Genomic DNA, 17,927 nt, shown 5'->3' with positions numbered 1-17,927 from the left:
TCCATAGTTAACAGAGGGCATGTGGACTGGTCTTTTCAGAAGTACTTGGCAGGCTGAAATGAAATGTAGCAGTAAATGGATTGGATTAAATGGTCTGTAGGTCACAATTGACCTACAGGTTTTGACTTTTTAAGACCTGGCATTAACATCTGTTCTAAGTAATTGATCCCAAAATAGACAACTTACAATCCACGTGTAACTCTTTGACCACATTCATACAGCCTACAGAATTTACCCAGGTCATCTTAGAGCATTGTCTACTCAACTGATGTCCTCAAAAAGCAAAGTGGATGAATTACATCTTTGGATGAGATTATATATACATACATATAATGCAACATGAGTCATAGATGGCAGCATGGCGGATCAGGAGCCGAAACAGGATTATTTGTAATGTAATGCTGTGAATTGAGCTAATTTGAGTATGGCTGTGATGCCCAAAGCAGTTGAAAGACAAAAAATACCAATTAAGCATGAATCTATGATTGCTGATACCAACTGAAAGATACTTTCCACTACATTTGTATCATTACAATGTAGATTGTGTAAGCAAATAAACACTACCTGAGTTCTCTCCAACTTGCCAGCTTGCAGAGCCCACACTTATTTGCTGTTATGTCATGTGGAGTTCCTTTCTAGCTTCAGGGCAGTATCAGTTCATGCAGACTGAGTGAAGTACTATACTCCTGTAGGAAGTTAACGGAGCCACACTAAATAGCTCAAATAATTCTTAGTTCATGCAAAAATAATGTTTCAGGAGTGAAAAAAATACTGTTCTTTAGTTGTTTTAATGAATGCGGTGATTTTTGCCCACAAAAACTAGAATTGACTGGGCAGTTAAGATTAGAAATAGATTTCCCACCTTTAAGATCTGGTTAAGAGATAGAGTACTGTATTACATCAACTATTAAGGCCTTTAAGTGCATTTTCGTGACTTGCAGTGCATGATGTCACAGTTGCTTCAATAATTGTTTCACAACAAAACCGTTCTCCAACCCGTTTTGTTCTCTCTGATCATGAATCAACAATTTCAGTTTGCCTTCCACTGCATAGTTCAGTTTTGTGAAAGGGCCACCAGTACTCCAGTCAGACGTCTGACTTTTTTTGCATTGCCAATATTCTGATGCATCTATATTTTATCCAGTGATTAAATCTGCAGACAAATGCAAGAAGTCCTTAACAAAATTACGCGGTTAATCCAATTTTGACGCATCCCACAGCTTTTGTATTCTCCTCCTCAGTGGAAGAAACACTAAATTGAAAAATGAATTTAGACAACAGTGTGTTCTTTCAGTTGTTGACAAATGAGTATTTATTGCAGCGAGCTTTTAATGCAAACTTATCATTCATGTCCTGTTTATTCACCTGGGTTTTATTTGACCAACCATTCACATAATAAAAGCCTGAAATGTCCACTGACACACAGCTGAGTGTTCAAATCAGTTCGCATCTGATAAAAAGGATTTGCACTTACTCGTACTTGTTAAGCGAAGGGCCAGGGTAAAACTGATTTAGATGTTTGCCGTCTGTCTTCCGGTACTGTGTGTGTTTCTGATCTCGACTCTGGATCTACACCTGAGAAAGAGCTATGATGAAAAGAAGGATTCAAAGGGCTGATCTCTCCACAAAGACTTGCTTGTGTTGAATGTGTTCAGCACTTTATTTTTAAAACCGACACTGTTTAAAATAGAAGCCAATGTCGAATTAAAGAAATTGGCTGCATGATTTTTGTCTTTTGTTGACTTTATTTTACCCACAAAATAACGCAAAGCTCCAGTTTCAAAGTGTGATTTTGCTTTTTGTCTTTGCTGAGTTTCTGTTCAAGGGGTGCACCAGAGACCGACTTCACTGTCACCTTCACATATATTGTTTGCTGGTGTAATCACTGATAATACCGTTAAAAAAAAAAAAAAAAAAAAAGCAACAAAACTGACATTGAGGTGATTTTATTTCCTGCTGTATTGGCACCAACACATGAATCAGAATGCCAGAAAAACTGGTCTTTGACCCCAATAATGAGTTCAGATGCTTCAACGCATTCCATTCTGTAACTGACAACCAGTCGGTATTTATTCTCCACATGCAGGTGTAACCTGTGTGGGAGGCATCCACTGGATTTAGTTTTAATAGCTGTTCTCATAACCAATGCAGACATAATACATGACAACAATGCCCAAAAGAGTGTCAGATTTTTAATGTGGTTCATAATATATATCATTGACACAACTGTGATGACTACAAGGAGGAGATGTGCATTTAAATATTCAAGTGTGCAGGGAAGCATTCACAATGGGTGAATGCAGTAATCTACAGTACATGGTAAGACCCCTTAGACAAAATACAAAAGCACCGATTCATCTTGAATATTTCAAACAAGACAACTGCTTTAAGTGTTTTCCATTTCTCAATAAAAATTGTGTGTATAGAATTGGTGGCCACAAGGAATGTCAGGTTAAAATGGGAAAGGTTTTTGTTTTTTTAAAGCTATCAAGATATCAGTTTATACATATTTGCCTAGTCTCCCTGTGATCCATATAAAAGTATTTACATTCTACATTCAGTGGGCATCCTCTTACATTCTCAAAAGTGGCGAGGGGCACTTGAATGCACAAGTGAATTTATGAAAATTGGAGGACACTGCACAACTCCCTTTAGTTCAACTACACCCTGCTTAAACAGTCCCAATCTTAAAATACCTTGTGTGTCACTCATTAGCTGAGGACACACATTATGACTATGATTGAAAAAACCTAACAGCTGCAGTTTGTGAATTATAAATATCTTATGTGATTTAGTGTCTACAGATTTTTTTAAAGGCACCTTGTGGAATAAAAGGTTTTAACACAACATTGTGAAACAGGGCCAGAAGAGAGACCAACAATATTTTACATCTTGCTATGGTTCCTCATTTTCAATATTCCAAACATAGTCTTACGCACATAGTTCTCTTTTTCATAAGAACTGGCATTTGACCAGCCAGTGGAGCTTCTCCTGGTAAACTTAAACCCTTCTTGGGCCTTTCTGTTCTGGCTTTCTATGCTTTTTTCTGGCTGACAGATGGGAGTTTGCGATGGAGGAAGGCTTCAACATGCGGCCAAATTTTGTTGGTTTCTGTTCCGGAGAAAGTCTGCAGCACGCCTTTACTCCTGGAGGAGAAAAGAAACACAGGAGTGAGTTTATATTCTCGCAAGACACCTATTCACATACATAATAATGTAAAATAATATCTCAGTGGTTTGAAGGAATAATAATCTTCCTCCTTAATTAATCCCAGAATAGCACAAATGAGCCATGAACTTCCAAACAGGTTCCACGGACCAACTCTTATCTGTAAGAGCTTCTTGTCTGGATTTTATTAATTCTGGTAAAATTTTAAAGGGAACAAACAAAAGTTTGTTTTTTCACAAATTTCTTTAAATACTTGAATGTTTGCACTTCTAATGTTTCACCCATTAAATTAGTTTCTTAATAATAATACATTCTTTAATGATCCCTGTAAGAAAATTCATGTCAATATATATTGTACAGACTTTTACATGCGTGTGCGCGTGCGTGCGTGCGCACGCATGTGTGCACACACACATCCTGTAAGCATGGAGATAATGAGAGGTTGGGTGCTGGGCAGCTCTCACTTGGAGCGCACCAAATGAGCAACTTGTTTAGGCATGGCTTTTCTTTTATCATTGATTTCCTACCTGTAGAACTCTAAGACCGGCTCAGTCTGGGTTTCATAAGCTTTTAGTCTACGTGTGACGGTCTCCGGAGTGTCGTCGTCCCTCTGGACCAGAGGCTCGCCCGTCACATCATCACGGCCCTGTTAAAACACAGCAGTAAATGTTGATAAGTTCGTTAAAAAGCTACAGTACTTACTGTACTTTAAAACCAGTTAGAAAAGGCAATTTAAACTAAAATAGTGAAATGAATGTTAACTGAAAGAAGGTCTTTCTTGCAATAAATAGCATTTCTGTATGATTTTTGTGTACATTTTGAGTGTGACCATAAGAGCCATGAATGGGGTCTTGGAAAAGTTTTAGCTTGCAGGTTGACTTGCAGTCAGAAGCTTCACCCTCTGGGGACTATGAATGTCTTAATCTGACAGCTTGGAAATTAACCACCCAGCCACCCCCGGTGGAACGGTTAAACATTAAACAGGAGGTGTGTTGATGTGACTTCATCAGAGAAGAAAAGGAGGTCCGGCGTGAGACACACCATAGAAACACACACTGTGGTGATATAGTGCATTCACAGACACCAGTGGCTACATAGCACTACATAAAAGCCACATCCCCCGTTAATCAGTTTGCCTCAGGTGTTGCTGTGAAACCTGCTATTCTAGGAAACTGACTACACCCTCAGTCACAAGAGAGCTTTCATAATCCACCAACACCACCGGGTTGAGGATTGGTTGCATGAAAAGTCTGTCCAATCATCAGCGAGACCCAAACCGCTGAAACCAAATATCTTTATTAGCACGTTGTTAGTCGTAAACGTGTTAAATCAGTAACATTGACGGCTTTAACTGCACGAGTCGCTTTTCATTGGTATGTTCACTGAACGAGAGCGAAGGATTTATCCAGTGTAATTTGTTTTATCTTTGCATTTTTTCATCTTTCAAACGTTGTGCCCCTTGTGATCTTCACTTCTGTTTTATGAATTTGAATCCATCGTCCATTAATTTGGCATCATTTTCTTCGGGGTTGATCCCAGTGGCTTTGAGCTTTTTGTGGTTCAACATTGCATTGTGTTTCCTTGGTAACAGTCTATCCCATTTATTTAGTTGCTGAATTCTTTCAGTTAGACATATTCTCTCTCTCTCTCTGTGACAACCCACCCTTCCCCCACACAAACAACAAGGGTTCCTTGAGGTTCTTCCTTCTTACAAAATTTGCCAGTCAGATCTGTATTTGTAGTTTGGTTCTGAATAAATTCATCACATTTTAAAGGAGGTTCAAAACTCCCTGTGATAAAATTTGATCAAAACTCAAAAATTTAGGATAAAAAACAGGATAAAAAGCAGTGACTTTTTCTTTCTTGTATTTTATAGTGTGTGTGTTTGCATCTTTCAATGTGTTTTTTAAAAAAAATGAGAGGAGAAAAGCAAATACTGAGCAGCTGCTGTTTGCCACAGGTTCAGAGTGAAACCCTCGTACGAGGCCAACTCAATGACATCTGCTTTGAAGACAATGTTTGTCAGTGTATTTCCGGTCAGTTTATTTCCTGGTCTGACAAAATCCACACACCTGAAACTGCACCCATAACAGCTGACCAGGTTACACACAACATACTCACAGGGACTTTAGGCGGGTTGAAATCTATGTTGTAAACTCTACCACTTGGAAGGTGAGTCCATCGAGACGTTAGCCTCTGTTTGATGGTTTCGAAAGGTACATTGAGGTTAATGACTGTATCCACACTGTAGGCTTGATCCAGAGACTCTGCCTGGGCCACAGTACGAGGGAAACCTGGTAGAGACGGACGGATGAGTTACCTGATAAAAAAAATACACCAGCAGCAGTCAAGAGTTTTACCAATTAGAGGAAACTTACCATCAAGCAGCCAGCTGCTCTGATCCAGTGCTCTCAGGTCACTGAGGATGAGACGAGACATGACGTCATCGGGTGCCAGCCGACCTTGGTCTATACAGGACTTCATCAACAGACCCAGTTCTGAATCACACACACAGACGAACAAATGTAGAGAAAATATTCAAATGAAATATTAGCTACACTGCATGCCCAGAAGCACGGGATGACACCGTGTTCACCTGGAAAACAAACAACAGTTCAAAGTTTAAAATGAGCGCGTGTCAAGTGTGAGACATTTTTTAACTACATAATGGAAGATGATTCAGATGGATGATCTGGGTTTGGATGTCATGGCTCTGGATTTTTTTTCCTTTCCCTCTCTTCTACTTTAGCTGGTTGGATTCCAGCTGAGAAAGGAATTTCCTGACATGACTTGGATGTTTGTACTTCTGTTTATTTCCCCGAGTGTGATATAACTTTGAAAAGAGAGCATCAGCTTGAGCTGACTGTTAAGCTATAATCCAAATGCTGTACAGGGAAAAAAATAGGATTTCACACAGATGAATATTCCGTCTTCTCAAATACAAAACAACTTTAATTCCCTTGCTTTTATTCAGAATTGATACACATGGATTTCATTTCTGAAAAAATTACTGCAAATATATTGACGTGAATATGAACACTGTTGCATGGCCACTAGTTTAGCAAGACATGCATTGGAAAAAGACAACTTGAGAGCTCGGCTACATGTGTATTATTGTCTCTTCATGATCTGAGTTTATCTGAATGCCAACATCCCCCAAATATTGTTCATTTTTCTGTGATGTTCATTTTAACTTGAAAACCCATTTATGTGGAAGGAAGCCGAACCAAGGTCAGTTTGAGAACATTTGCACAGAGAAAGTCAATATAAGACCTGCTTTGACTGCCAACTGCTCTGCTGGTAACAATAATGGGATTGAATAGTTCAATTGAGGAGCTTCAAGTGTGTGTGTGGCATTGTAGTGTCTAATGCAAATGTGTGGGTGAATAAAGGCCAAGTGTTTAACATCATAACTCCAAACTTAACTGAATTCTTGCATTTCTACTGTGAATTTTTCAAACCTAAAACAGTTCCAAACTCTAAGTAGATTGCAGTTCTTCTTATCTTTACAACTCCCTTTATCCTCATCCAAGGTGATATTGAGGAAAAGTAGGTCTCCTTCCAAAGTTCAGGTAACGTTGAGTTAAAATGTTTCCAGTATAAACATGAAAACAATCAGTCTAACACGTTGCTATCCACTGTGACCTTGCCAGAAAGAACACTTTCTTCAGTCCCCTCCCAGTTCAGTCTCTTAGTCAGAGAACGAATCTAACTGTTCTAGGAGTGGCAGCGTTATCACAGAGGTCCAGATTATTTCAAACACTAGAATCTACAGCAGAACAACAGTCATTTAATGTTCTGGTTGTACCCAGGCCAGTAAAAAGGCAAGGCACTAGAAAAATGATGTGGAAAAAAAACACAACCTAAATGACACTAACTAGACGGAATATCAAATTAAGATCATCTTTATTCAATCAATTTCATCAATCACACACAATATGACCAGGACAAGTGCAGAAAAGGCCTTTTCACTACACAAAGTGGAGTCACACCTTGATATTTACCAAGGGTGGCCCCTTTCTGGGTTTTCTTCTATTTTTGTGCCAAAAAACAGAAAATATGACTGTAAATTGTGCGCGTGCACACACACACACACACACACACACACACACACACACACACTTCAATTGTGAGCCAAACTGCACCCCTCCCCGGGTCTCTTCCTCTGTCGGGGTCACATCCCAGGGGACCAGCGAACATGGGCGAGCGGCGGTGGCTGGCACTGGCCGACCAAAAGAGGATCCGGACCTCACTGACCAGAGATCCGTTTCCATTCCCTCAACAGCTGCGATCGAATCCCTCCTTCTGCATGAGAGTTTTTCTTGGGCGCAGCCTCGACGCACGACGCGTTTACGCGCTCCAGGCCGTTTTTAATTCACGAGTTCTATCGATCAAACACACCTGAATTCAATGAGTCCACAACTTCGCGCACCAGTGATGGTGGTGGGATCACTAGTGCACAACGACACTCACGTCACCAGCGCAGTTCTTCAGCAAAATTACGACGTTAAATAGGTATTACTTAAGTGTCCCGTCATTAGATTTAGCGCGTAAAACAGAAGCAGACTCCTACCAGATTGTTTGAGAATTAGTTGGAATAAAATTGTCTTACCGGTTTTGGCATTTATGTTTGCTCTCAAGATGTCTCCACTTGAAATGTGTGTGAGTCCAAAACTTTTGGTTATGCGCCCAGACACTGTTCCTTTCCCTGAACCAGGTGGACCCATAATAACAGCACAGAATATTCTACGAAGAGCCATGTTTGGGTGATTATTATTTGTTAAACCTGTCTAGTTAGGTTCTGGATCGTCGCGGTCGTCCCATGTATCCGCTGTCTGGATGTGTGGCCAACAGCCAAGACGGGCTCCAAATGGTCAAGTAGGTTTTCTTTCCCAAGAAGTGCGCCGCTTTCTCCAGAGTGGGCGCGTCTTCTGCAGCCAGTCTCTATTTTTATTGGAGCTGGCTTTAATTTCGCTCGACCCTGCAGAAACAGACGGAAGAGGAAGGAGGTGGGGTTGAAGGAGGAGGATTTTTTTCTTTCAGTGGTGAAAGATGAGGATGCAAAACCTGCCCCCATCCGTGCATTCTGTGCAAAGTGAGGCGATTTTTTTTTTTTGCAGCGGATTGACGAGCTTCCCCGAACATATCACTGCAAATTGTTTTCTTGAGTTGTGTCCATTGTATAATACGGTTATGCAATTGGTTTGTAGGCTTGTTGGAAAGGTTGCGGTGATTAATCCCTTTTGAGCCTCAATCTCCTTCAGCAGCCCTTCAGACTGGCGGACAGACAGACTGTTTTGAACAATCAAAAGCATCTTTCCGGTTGTATATGAAAACCTGTTATGAAAGGGGCAGTGAGTTTCGATTTAGTAAAAGAGAAGGAAATAATAATAATAATAATAATAATAATAATAATAATAATAATAATAATAATAACCCTGTGTTGGTGGTGACAGATTTGTTTACACTTTGATCGACAATTATTGATCCTGTAGCGTCATCTAGTGGACAAAATGAGTGACATACCCATACTTAGCATTTTTGACCCTCCGGATATGCCGTAGCTACGCGTTTGCGCACACTTCCTGGATAAATACACGTGGATTTCCACTGACGCCACACAGAAACAACAATAACATGGCAAGTCACGGGATGGTTTACGACGGCTGCAATTACTTCAGACAGCGATTGGTTTTGTCCACTCTCAGCGGGAAACGTGTTAAAATCAAAAACATCAGATCTAAAGATGACAACCCCGGAGTTCGCGGTGAGTTGCAAGCTTCACTACGCATGTGGCGTCGCAGTTAGCTCGGTAGCTAACATGCTAGCTGTTACGCAGTTGGGAGTGTGGTTGCTCACCCACCGTTGGTGGAGGGAGGGAAACGGTAGCACAGTACTTGTATTGTGTTTGCGAGTTAAATGAAATTTTACATTTCTCTACAAAGTTAGGTGATTGTTTTACTTGTACAAAATATCACCTCGCTCTCAGTAATATTTTTTTTCCAAATGCGTTGCAAGCATAATCTGTAGTTAATTGCAAGAGCTGTAGAACGCACATGTATGACTCGCGTTAGTAATGCACAGAAGTAAAATAATGCATCAACCCCATTCTGCTTGTTAACGTGATCAGAAGTGTGTGCATACGCTTCTAAATTCAGAAAACTTGACGTTCACAATTTAATCTGTTGGAAAAAGTTTCAGTTGTTTTACTGCTTGTCCGTTTTCCTCTTTTTTAATCCAGATTTTGAGGCTAGCTTCATCAGACTGCTCGATAAAGTGACAAATGGATCTAGAATAGAGATTAACCAAACGGGTGAGTTCTGGAATAACGAGGACAAATCTGTAATGTTTGTCACTGCCAATGTTTCTTAATCTGTGGACCGTTTAGATTACCTGACACAGATTAAAGTAATAAGTAATGATACATTCTGAGTAATTAGTAATCAAAGATACTTAATATATGTGTAAGAATACTTTAATTATTTGGGATATATTTACTGTTATTTCACATGTGGCATTAATGTCAGGTTTAAATGCAGTGATAGAGATAACATTTAAATATCATTATTAAAACATTTAAGTAAGGTTTAATTTGTCTATTGTGGGAAATTATTCGATTTGATTTCCGAGTCGGTTATCATGAGGCCACAAACCTTCCATTACGTACTTTGACTCCCCTGTTTGTCTGTACCAGGTACTGTGTTATTTTACCAGCCTGGCTTGTTATCTGGTGGGACTGTTGAACATGACTGCCACACACAGCGCTCAATCGGCTACTATCTGGAGGCGATACTCATGCTGGCTCCCTTTATGAAGACACCTCTCAAGGCCACGCTGAGGGGAGTAACCAATGGTCCTACTGACCCAACGGTGAGGACACGCCTGAATCTGTTTTTGTGTTCTCATTTTGTTTTGTATACAGTTGAAGCATGTGCAAAGAAATGCCAACGTTTTTATGATATTGTAGTATCTGGGTTTTATTCGCATGTGTCTGTGAGAGTGACCAGGATGGATAGGATCAGGAATGAGTACATCAGAGGGACAGCACATGTTAGAGGTTTTGGAGATAAAGTCAGAGAGGCCAGACTGAGATGGTTTGGACATGTCCAGAGGAGAGATAGTGAATATATTGGTAGAAGGATGCTGAGTTTTGAACTGCCAGGCAGGAGGCCTAGAGGAAGACCAAAGAGGACGTTTATGGATGTAGTGAAAGAGGACATTAAGGATGCAGAAAACTGGGTTAGATGGAGGCAACTGATTCGCTGTGGCAACCCCTGAAGGGAAAAGCTGAAAGGTAGAAGTAGTGTCTTGGTAAAATCCACAAACCCAGATACTTAACGCTACCCTCTACTGCACTTACCACCTAGAGATGGACAAGATGTAGATAGTAGAGAATTAGAAAGACAACCATTGTAAAGGAATGGTCTTGTAGATTGAGGTCACAGACGAGTCCCCTCTCTGCATCATTTCTGAATGACCAGCATCACGTATCATAGCATCCACTACTGGCACAATGCTGCGGATGGTCCAGGAGTTGACTGATACCCCTATTCCTGGTCTCAATGAAATACACTATGGAATTAAGTATTTTAAAGTGGAATATTTCATTCATGGAGATTGAAGTCTTCTTGATTCGAGCTACCCTGTTCGGTCTTGAATGTCAACAAAGCACAACTGCGACGGCAGTAAGCAGCAATGGAGAAATTAGAGGAGAGGTGCTGCCATGGAAACAGTGAATAGCGTCACTGTGATGTGATGAGAATTTATTTTACTGGCGTTCTCTGCAAGTGAGTTTCTGCTTTGAACTCATCGAACTGCCTCCCACAGGTCGACCTGCTGAAGTCCACAGCCCTCCCTCTGATGAAGAAATTTGGCATCGATGGGGAGGGTTTTGATCTCAAGGTGAGTCCACAAAAGTGATCTGTAAATAAGTGACATGTAATAATTTCACGTTGAAATGTGGTGCAGTGGCTCAATAAGGACTCACTCTCTATTGCTGCTCTCCCAGGTGGTGAAGAGGGGGATGGCACCCGGTGGAGGAGGAGAAGTAATCTTCACGTGTCCTGTCCGCAGGACCATCAGGCCTCTTCAGCTGACTGACCCTGGAAAGATCAAGAGGATCAGAGGAGTGGCGTATCTTTCTCATGTTGTTTTTTTTTTTTTAACCCAAATTCAACAAAGCTCAAGTGATGCAAAATATTTCTATTCTGTCAATTGAATCTTATTGTCTTGTGTACATCTGTTGTCTTTTCATTATTTTACTGTTTCCTTGATTGTAAAAACGTCAGAAAATATTTGAATATCAAACACTCATGTTCATTACACTTGAGCCCAGAATAAGAGCGTCAAATGATTTGCTTTTTCTGACAGGATGACATCCTGAGGTACGAAAAGATATCTGGCTAAAGAAAGAGAAAAACACAGTTAACCTTTTCTCAGAAAACACTTAGTTTAGTTCACAATTCAGCTTTAATATAGAAACTGGATAAATTACTTTTGACCATTCGTTGATATCTTTTAAGTCTTCCTCTCTCCTGTCAGAAATTCCAGAGACGAAACTTTTTTTGTTTCTTTTTGTTTTTTTAAAATTCTGTGTCGCTCAGTTTGCACTGTTCAGCTTCAGATGGATCTATCTGATTATTTTCTTTTTTTTAATATATTCATTATTGATGATCTGTACCAATTTTCTCACACAGCAAAACTACTGTCCCTGTGTCGCCTCTGTATGAATCATCAAAAGTCCTTTACAGTTGAAACTCAGATATTCGGTGCGAGTTTCTCCTCAGATGGCCAACAGGATGGTGGAGTCAGCCAGGGGTGTACTCAACAACTTCCTGCCAGACATTTACATCTATACTGACCACATGAAAGGAGCCAACTCTGGCAAGTGAGTATCTTAGCATTAGTGTAATTACAGCTCCATCAGAAAACAGTCATTTCTACTAGTCTGAGGAAAACACCAATCAGAGCGGCAGCAGCACCTCCTGGTGTCCATGTAAAGTTTTCTAGACATCTTGTGTCTGTGAAGAGTCTCAGCCATCCAGGTCGTGATCGATTTGTGTTGAAGAAAGTTAACCGAACTTGTAAGAAAAGCTTGAAGATGTTTCAGATTTGAGAATTATCTTGTGATTAACATTTTCAATTAGGATTCATGCAAAAAATTTCAATGGAGACAGACCAGCATTTTTAAAAACTCTTAATGGAAAGTCAAATACAATGAAAGTGCAATAATTAACAGTCAGTAATTACCAACTCTTCAAAGATAAAAAAAATCTTATCTGGACAGTAACGATGTTTAAAGTTTGGGGTTCTTACACTGTCGGAGGAACTCTGACATTGCTGTTCTCCTTGTTCTGAATCATGATCATTAAAATGTAAAAACATTTATAAAATAAAGAGATACACTTTTAGGAATAGTTTCAGTTGATTATGTGTTTTTGGAGAATCAGTTTTTTGTGTTGGTTAACTGCAGGTCTCCTGGTTTCGGCCTGACCTTGGTGGCAGAGACGCTTAACGGCTCCTTCCTCAGTGCGGAGATGGTGTCCACGCCACAGGGGCAGGGAGAACCCGTTGTACCAGAGAACCTGGGCAGGACCTGTGCCCAGCTGCTTTTGGAGGAAGTTTATCGGGTAGGTACTACGCAGACACTTAACGCTCAGTGTTGTGTAGTTTGAGGTAACGGAGCTCCTCACTTCCTAGGTTCATATTTTACTGTTCAATATGAAATTGGATTGCTGTGACAACGGTGAGCGAAACGGCTTGCATTAGGAAGAATGTTTCCATCCTTTGCACAGACGAGCGTAATACTCATGAAGATCCCAAAATAGAATTTTTAAATCAACATAGGAAATTATTTACCATGGAAACACGCTTCATGTTTATGTTCATGCTTTGGTTTAGAGAGTCAATCGGGGGAAAAAAAAAGAGCAGAGGTGGTCATAAAGCCATTTATTTGAGGTTGCTCATAACTTGATCAGCTTTGGCTGCTGAATGTGAATTCTGTTTTGGTGCTTCGATCGATCTTTCCTTCTGATGTGAAAATCAGATTTGCAGGTAAAAATGTGAATTATTGGCCAAAATTACTGAACAAAGGATAAAATGTTAACAAAATGAGTGGTCTCTGTTTGACAAACAGCATACAGACGTATCTATAGCTGTAAGCTGTCTCGTAGCTATTGAAACTTTGCAGCACTGAGCTGGCTGTGTTGTGCTGTTCAAAATCAATTTGATGTCTCAAGTTAAAACTAGATTATATGTCTTTTTTCCTGTTAATATAAAAAGGATTCTTTGTCTTCATGGAATCGTGTAACAATCTGAATTTAGGAAAAGAACCAGTAATCTGTGACCCCTGTCCCAATTTATAAAGTAATGTCCCTAAGAACTTTTGACCTTTACAATCATAATCGTCTAATGTAATACATCAGAATGCATAAAGAATTATAGTACATTATGAACGACATCCTAATGTGCTTAAGATGAATTTTTGTTGTGAGTCTTATAATGAGTACAGTATGTTGGGGTTTGAAGAAACGAATAATTATACTACAGTTCTAAATTTACACCAGTATGTTCTTGTAGTTTATCCCTGATGATGCTGGAAATTATGACTCCTTTGAACTGTGAAACGGGAAGGTTGTTGGATGCTTTGGAATTGGTTTGGTGTTGTGTCAGGAATTACATCACGATTTGTGTGGCATCGTTATAGCGACCAGCTACATTAACCGGTTCTATAGATTTAGCGGAAATGAAACTATGCGTACAAAAAATGTAGAGTTTCTGAGGAAGAGTTCCAGAGTGCAGAAACAGGAGCTGTACCCACGTTGCTGTCCAGACTGTTAGTTATGTTCTCCGACAGTAAACCACTCAACCCTACACTCATTCTTGTCTGAGTTTGTGTGGATGAGGACTTAGTCAGTCATTCACATGAGACAATGTTTGTTTTTTTAAGGCATACTTGAAAAACTGAATTTTTGCATGGAGCCTCACTGTTTTGTGATGAAAGCCACATTTTATTTCTCATATTTTTACTTGTATCAATTTGATTTATGTCAGTTGCTTATAGACAGAAAAACTCTGCTGTTGAGTTTTAAATGCACAGCTAAATTCAGTCACACAAGAAAAAGCTCCTCTTCATTAAAATTTATCCAATTAGATCCAGCGAATCTGTGACTTCAGTTTGTTTCCCACATTCTTCTGCCCCTCATAGGAGCCATGTGAGTCCAGTTAGCTGGTCGAGGAAGTGCTGATTAACTCTGAATCAAGAATGTTGATGGATCCATCCATTTACCAGAAAATGTCTAGCAGCCTCGGATCGTGGTGGATTAAAACAATTGCAGACAATATATTCCCTTTTCTATAAAGCCACAGACAGCTGGTAAAATTGGGAGATTTTCACCAATTTGGACAATAATTTATAACGCAACTCTTTTAGTGGCACTGAGTGATTGCTCCAACAGAGAAGAAGGATAAAAATCAACTAACCTCTCTTCCACTGGAATATCTACTTTTTGAAAAGGAAGATCAAGAGTTTGCTGGATTTGTATTTAAAGGGTATGATCCCTCTGTGTGTGTGCGTCTGTTTGTTTTATGGTTAATCAGTAAAGTTTTCTTGTAGTAAACCAAAGCAACTCGATGCGCGGTTTGGTTTTAGAAGTCACATCAACGCTGAACAGGAACTGGTTGATGTAAGTGGTGCACATTTTAGAATTTAATGTTTTACTTGTTAAATATAATTTGATTTCCTGTGTGTTTGCCCACATCGGTGTCTGCTATTTGTGTGATTATACTCTGAAAGCTCTATGTAAACAGTTACACCATAGTAATGGTTCTACAACATAGTTTAAGTGTTGTTTGAGTGTATTACGTGTGACAGTGGGTTTTTATTTTGAGAGAATTTATGGGACTTTTCCATAGTCAGTTTGTGGCTGCTGGCCTCTTGGGAGATCGTAACTGTCTCATCTATGAAAGGAGGAACCTGAAATTAGATGTCAGAATAGGTGGTAATGTGTTACCTTTCTTGTAATAAAAGTAGCTGCTTGCTGGAAATGCCATTGTGAACTAGACGTTGAAAAGCAGAAAGTATTCTGCAAACATTTTTGCTGCTGGAGCTTCTGTGGTCCAGTACAGCAGCATGGAAGGTAAGGTGCTCCGAAACTGCTGTTTTCAACAGGCGATCGAATCTGCTCAACACCTTGTGGAAAATATTAAAGATATTGAGGGTGTGCAAAACCTTACTTGAAAGCATTTGTGGTTTTTAATGAGCACCGTGTTTATAAAATACTCTGGTGCTAAATAAGAAACGTATGTCTTCAGACTGCAAGAAGAAAACGTGTAATAAATGTCAAGCTGGATTTACTTTGTGTAATATTTGATCAAACATCCCATACTTTCATGAAAGGCTTGTTACCTGTGCAGAAATGTAGCGATGCGTTCAGATGGAGATATTGTTTACAAGTCTTTTGGTATTATTGTAGCAGAAAACAGGATTTAAAAACCTGAGCCCAATGGTACAGGGAAACAAAGAAGACGTTGTGTCCATACTTCTACTGTGATTTCACCAGTGTGGTTGAATATTCTTCCTGACATGCTGTTAGCATGTTTCAATTGGGCCACATGCAGCTGCACTTCAAGTTAATACATTATGATAAATGGTTAAAGTTTTACTATGAATTCAAACTGTCAGAATCACGGAAAAGAGCCATTTTAAAACTTGTGGTTTTATAAACTGTTCTTGGGTGTGTCCGGTCTTGCGTAGCTCCCCTCGTGCATCCGGCTGAAGAGCACATAACTTGTTACCGAGTAATCTTGATGGCATGCGATCACATGAATTAGCAGAGAGGGTCTTCTGTCTTCACGTTCCTGTGCTGAAGTAAAGTGGAGCAATAGACAAAGACGTGGAATTTTTTGGCAGGTGAAGCTAAAAAGTTTGGATGATGAGTTGCGGGATGTATGAATTTATAGAGCAACCGTGATGGTCTGTGTACCATAAACAAGCCATGTGTCTTGTTGTGGGCTCCTCCTGACCCCAAAAATATATGTCGTTTCAAAATGTTTTTTTAATGGTGGCTTTTTTTTGTTTGTTTTCAATTTGGATCAGGGGAAAAGTTTATTCAGACTTTTGTTGAAGTCGAGTTGACAAAGTTTGACAACTTTTTTTCCCTCACCGACAGCCACAAGCAGCTCCTCCAGGTTTCCAGACATTTTAATGTGTAGAGCTAAAATCGTGCAGCTGGCTATGAGTGCTTGACACGAGATAATTAATCCCAATTTCAGGGCTTGGCGAGTTCTTTTTAAACATCTCCACCTCCATGACGTCTTTGCGTGTTTTTGTTTTTAACATGTCACCCCTGTCCTTGTCTGTTTTAGGGTGGCTACGTAGATTCATCCAATCAAAGCCTGGCGCTGCTTTTGATGACCCTTGGCCAGCAGGACGTGTCGAAGGTTCTGCTTGGAACTCTCTCTCCATACACGTAAGTCACTGTCATTCAGTAATCTAGCTGCTTTCCATCCCTCTGAGCTGCAGACAGGCCCGTGGTATATTCACACATTGTTCAACAGACGCACTTTGTCCAAATGTATAACACACTTGGCCTGACATTTTGTTATTGTGTTACTTGTCCACTCTTGTTCCAAAGTTCTCTTCCCATTGTAGGCATAAAATGCTGAACTAATAGGGCAACAAATGTCTGTTTTGTTGACATAAGCCTGTTAGTTTAAACTGTCAAATACTTTTTTTTTTTTTTAAATCTCCCAATGCACTCAAAAGTTGTTGCTGCTGCTTCAATTCATGGTGAACAAGGTGACCTGACACAGCTCAGTTATTTTGTCCCGTTTTCTAATGCATGCAAAAAAATTCTCTGCTTAAAGTCAAGTGACTTTAGTGTCTTTTTTTAAACAAATTTTTCACATGCTTTGGAGTGCATGAATAATTTGAGACTCTGCCAGCTATACATCTCTTAGGTTCTTGTCAGATCATCCAAGGTTACGGGGAGAAAGAACAGCGCATTTAAAAAAAAATTTAGTGCACTAACAAAAATGTTGGGGAAGAAAAACCAAGAAAGTAATCGAACACAAAGTTGACTGGGATGTGGCCATTGTCTGGGAAGAGGAGAAAACTATGAACTGTCCATTTTCAGTTATCATGGTACCGGTGCTGTGTCCGTCTCAAGTACAGTACTATGATAACTGAAGATTGGCAGTGCCATCGCAAAACACTCCTCACTCGGGTAGTGCTGGTGATTGTCATGTTGGCTTAAAGAATAGGTCATGTCTAACCTCTGTACACTGATCCATTGTGTACCTTCGGTACATCTCATCAAGTTACTAACTTTCTCCCCTCTTTCTGTCTGTGGTTCTAGGATCGAGTTCCTCAGACACATTAGAGATTTCTTCCAGGTCATGTTCAAGATCGAAACTCAGAAGCCTTTAGAAGACGAAAGGAAAGGAGGAGACAAGGTCCTAATGACCTGTGTGGGAGTCGGCTACAGCAATATAAATAAGACGCTCAAATAAAGTCAGTATATTTGTAGAACCGTCTCGTTTCTGACTACTCACTTCACATTGTAGAGTATAGCATTTTTATTTGCTTACGTTACAGGTTTGAAATGTGGATGTGTGCATGCTGATGACTTTTAGGCTTTGTGATGCAATGTGCAAGAGATGATATTGAAGTGCACTGCTGATGGCAGCTTTTTACATGGAATATAAACAATTATTAGTTAAATGTCCCTTTGAACACTAACTTGCAAGTGTTAGTCTGT

General features: G+C 39.9%; 2 protein-coding genes across 3 annotated transcripts; one reads left to right on the top strand and one right to left on the bottom strand.

The window, feature by feature from the left end:
- Positions 1-2,172: 2,172 nt before the first annotated feature.
- On the bottom strand, positions 2,173-8,105 carry ak3 (adenylate kinase 3). Its single transcript, XM_068334662.1, has 5 exons — positions 7,781-8,105; positions 5,547-5,666; positions 5,290-5,462; positions 3,696-3,814; positions 2,173-3,146 (listed from the first exon to the last, which is right to left on the bottom strand). The coding sequence occupies exons 1-5, from the start codon at positions 7,926-7,928 to the stop codon at positions 3,035-3,037; spliced, it is 672 nt and encodes a 223-aa protein (XP_068190763.1). The 5' UTR covers positions 7,929-8,105; the 3' UTR covers positions 2,173-3,034.
- Positions 8,106-8,750: 645 nt separating this feature from the next.
- On the top strand, positions 8,751-17,698 carry rcl1 (RNA terminal phosphate cyclase-like 1). 2 transcript variants are annotated; one of them, XM_068334657.1, is made up of 9 exons: positions 8,751-8,935; positions 9,410-9,481; positions 9,863-10,038; positions 10,996-11,070; positions 11,177-11,301; positions 11,930-12,055; positions 12,641-12,797; positions 16,534-16,637; positions 17,526-17,698. In XM_068334657.1, the coding sequence occupies exons 1-9, from the start codon at positions 8,806-8,808 to the stop codon at positions 17,677-17,679; spliced, it is 1,119 nt and encodes a 372-aa protein (XP_068190758.1). In that variant the 5' UTR covers positions 8,751-8,805; the 3' UTR covers positions 17,680-17,698. The 2 variants fall into 2 exon arrangements, with proteins under 2 accessions (XP_068190758.1, XP_068190760.1); XM_068334659.1 differs by lacking the exon at positions 8,751-8,935 and adding an exon at positions 9,060-9,117.
- The last annotated feature ends 229 nt before the right edge of the window (positions 17,699-17,927 follow it).

The sequence above is a fragment of the Antennarius striatus genome, chromosome 15 (genome assembly GCF_040054535.1).
Source record: "Antennarius striatus isolate MH-2024 chromosome 15, ASM4005453v1, whole genome shotgun sequence".
NCBI lineage: Eukaryota > Metazoa > Chordata > Actinopteri > Lophiiformes > Antennariidae > Antennarius > Antennarius striatus.
Note: the sequence above shows the minus strand (reverse complement) of the source record. Positions and strands in the feature narration are given on the sequence as shown.

Excerpts from the sequence above, each read along its gene's own strand:
- ak3 (XM_068334662.1), bottom strand. The coding sequence starts at position 7,928 with ATGGCTCTTCGTAGAATATTCTGTGCTGTTATTATGGGTCCACCTGGT. Across the intron at positions 5,463-5,546 it reads GAGCAGCTGGCTGCTTGATG|GTTTCCCTCGTACTGTGGCC; the intron begins GTAAGTTTCCTC and ends CGTCTCTACCAG. Across the intron at positions 3,815-5,289 it reads TCAACCCGCCTAAAGTCCCT|GGCCGTGATGATGTGACGGG; the intron begins GTGAGTATGTTG and ends GTGTTTTAACAG.
- rcl1 (XM_068334657.1), top strand. The coding sequence starts at position 8,806 with ATGGCAAGTCACGGGATGGTTTACGACGGCTGCAATTACTTCAGACAG. Across the intron at positions 12,056-12,640 it reads AAAGGAGCCAACTCTGGCAA|GTCTCCTGGTTTCGGCCTGA; the intron begins GTGAGTATCTTA and ends GGTTAACTGCAG. Across the intron at positions 16,638-17,525 it reads GGAACTCTCTCTCCATACAC|GATCGAGTTCCTCAGACACA; the intron begins GTAAGTCACTGT and ends CTGTGGTTCTAG.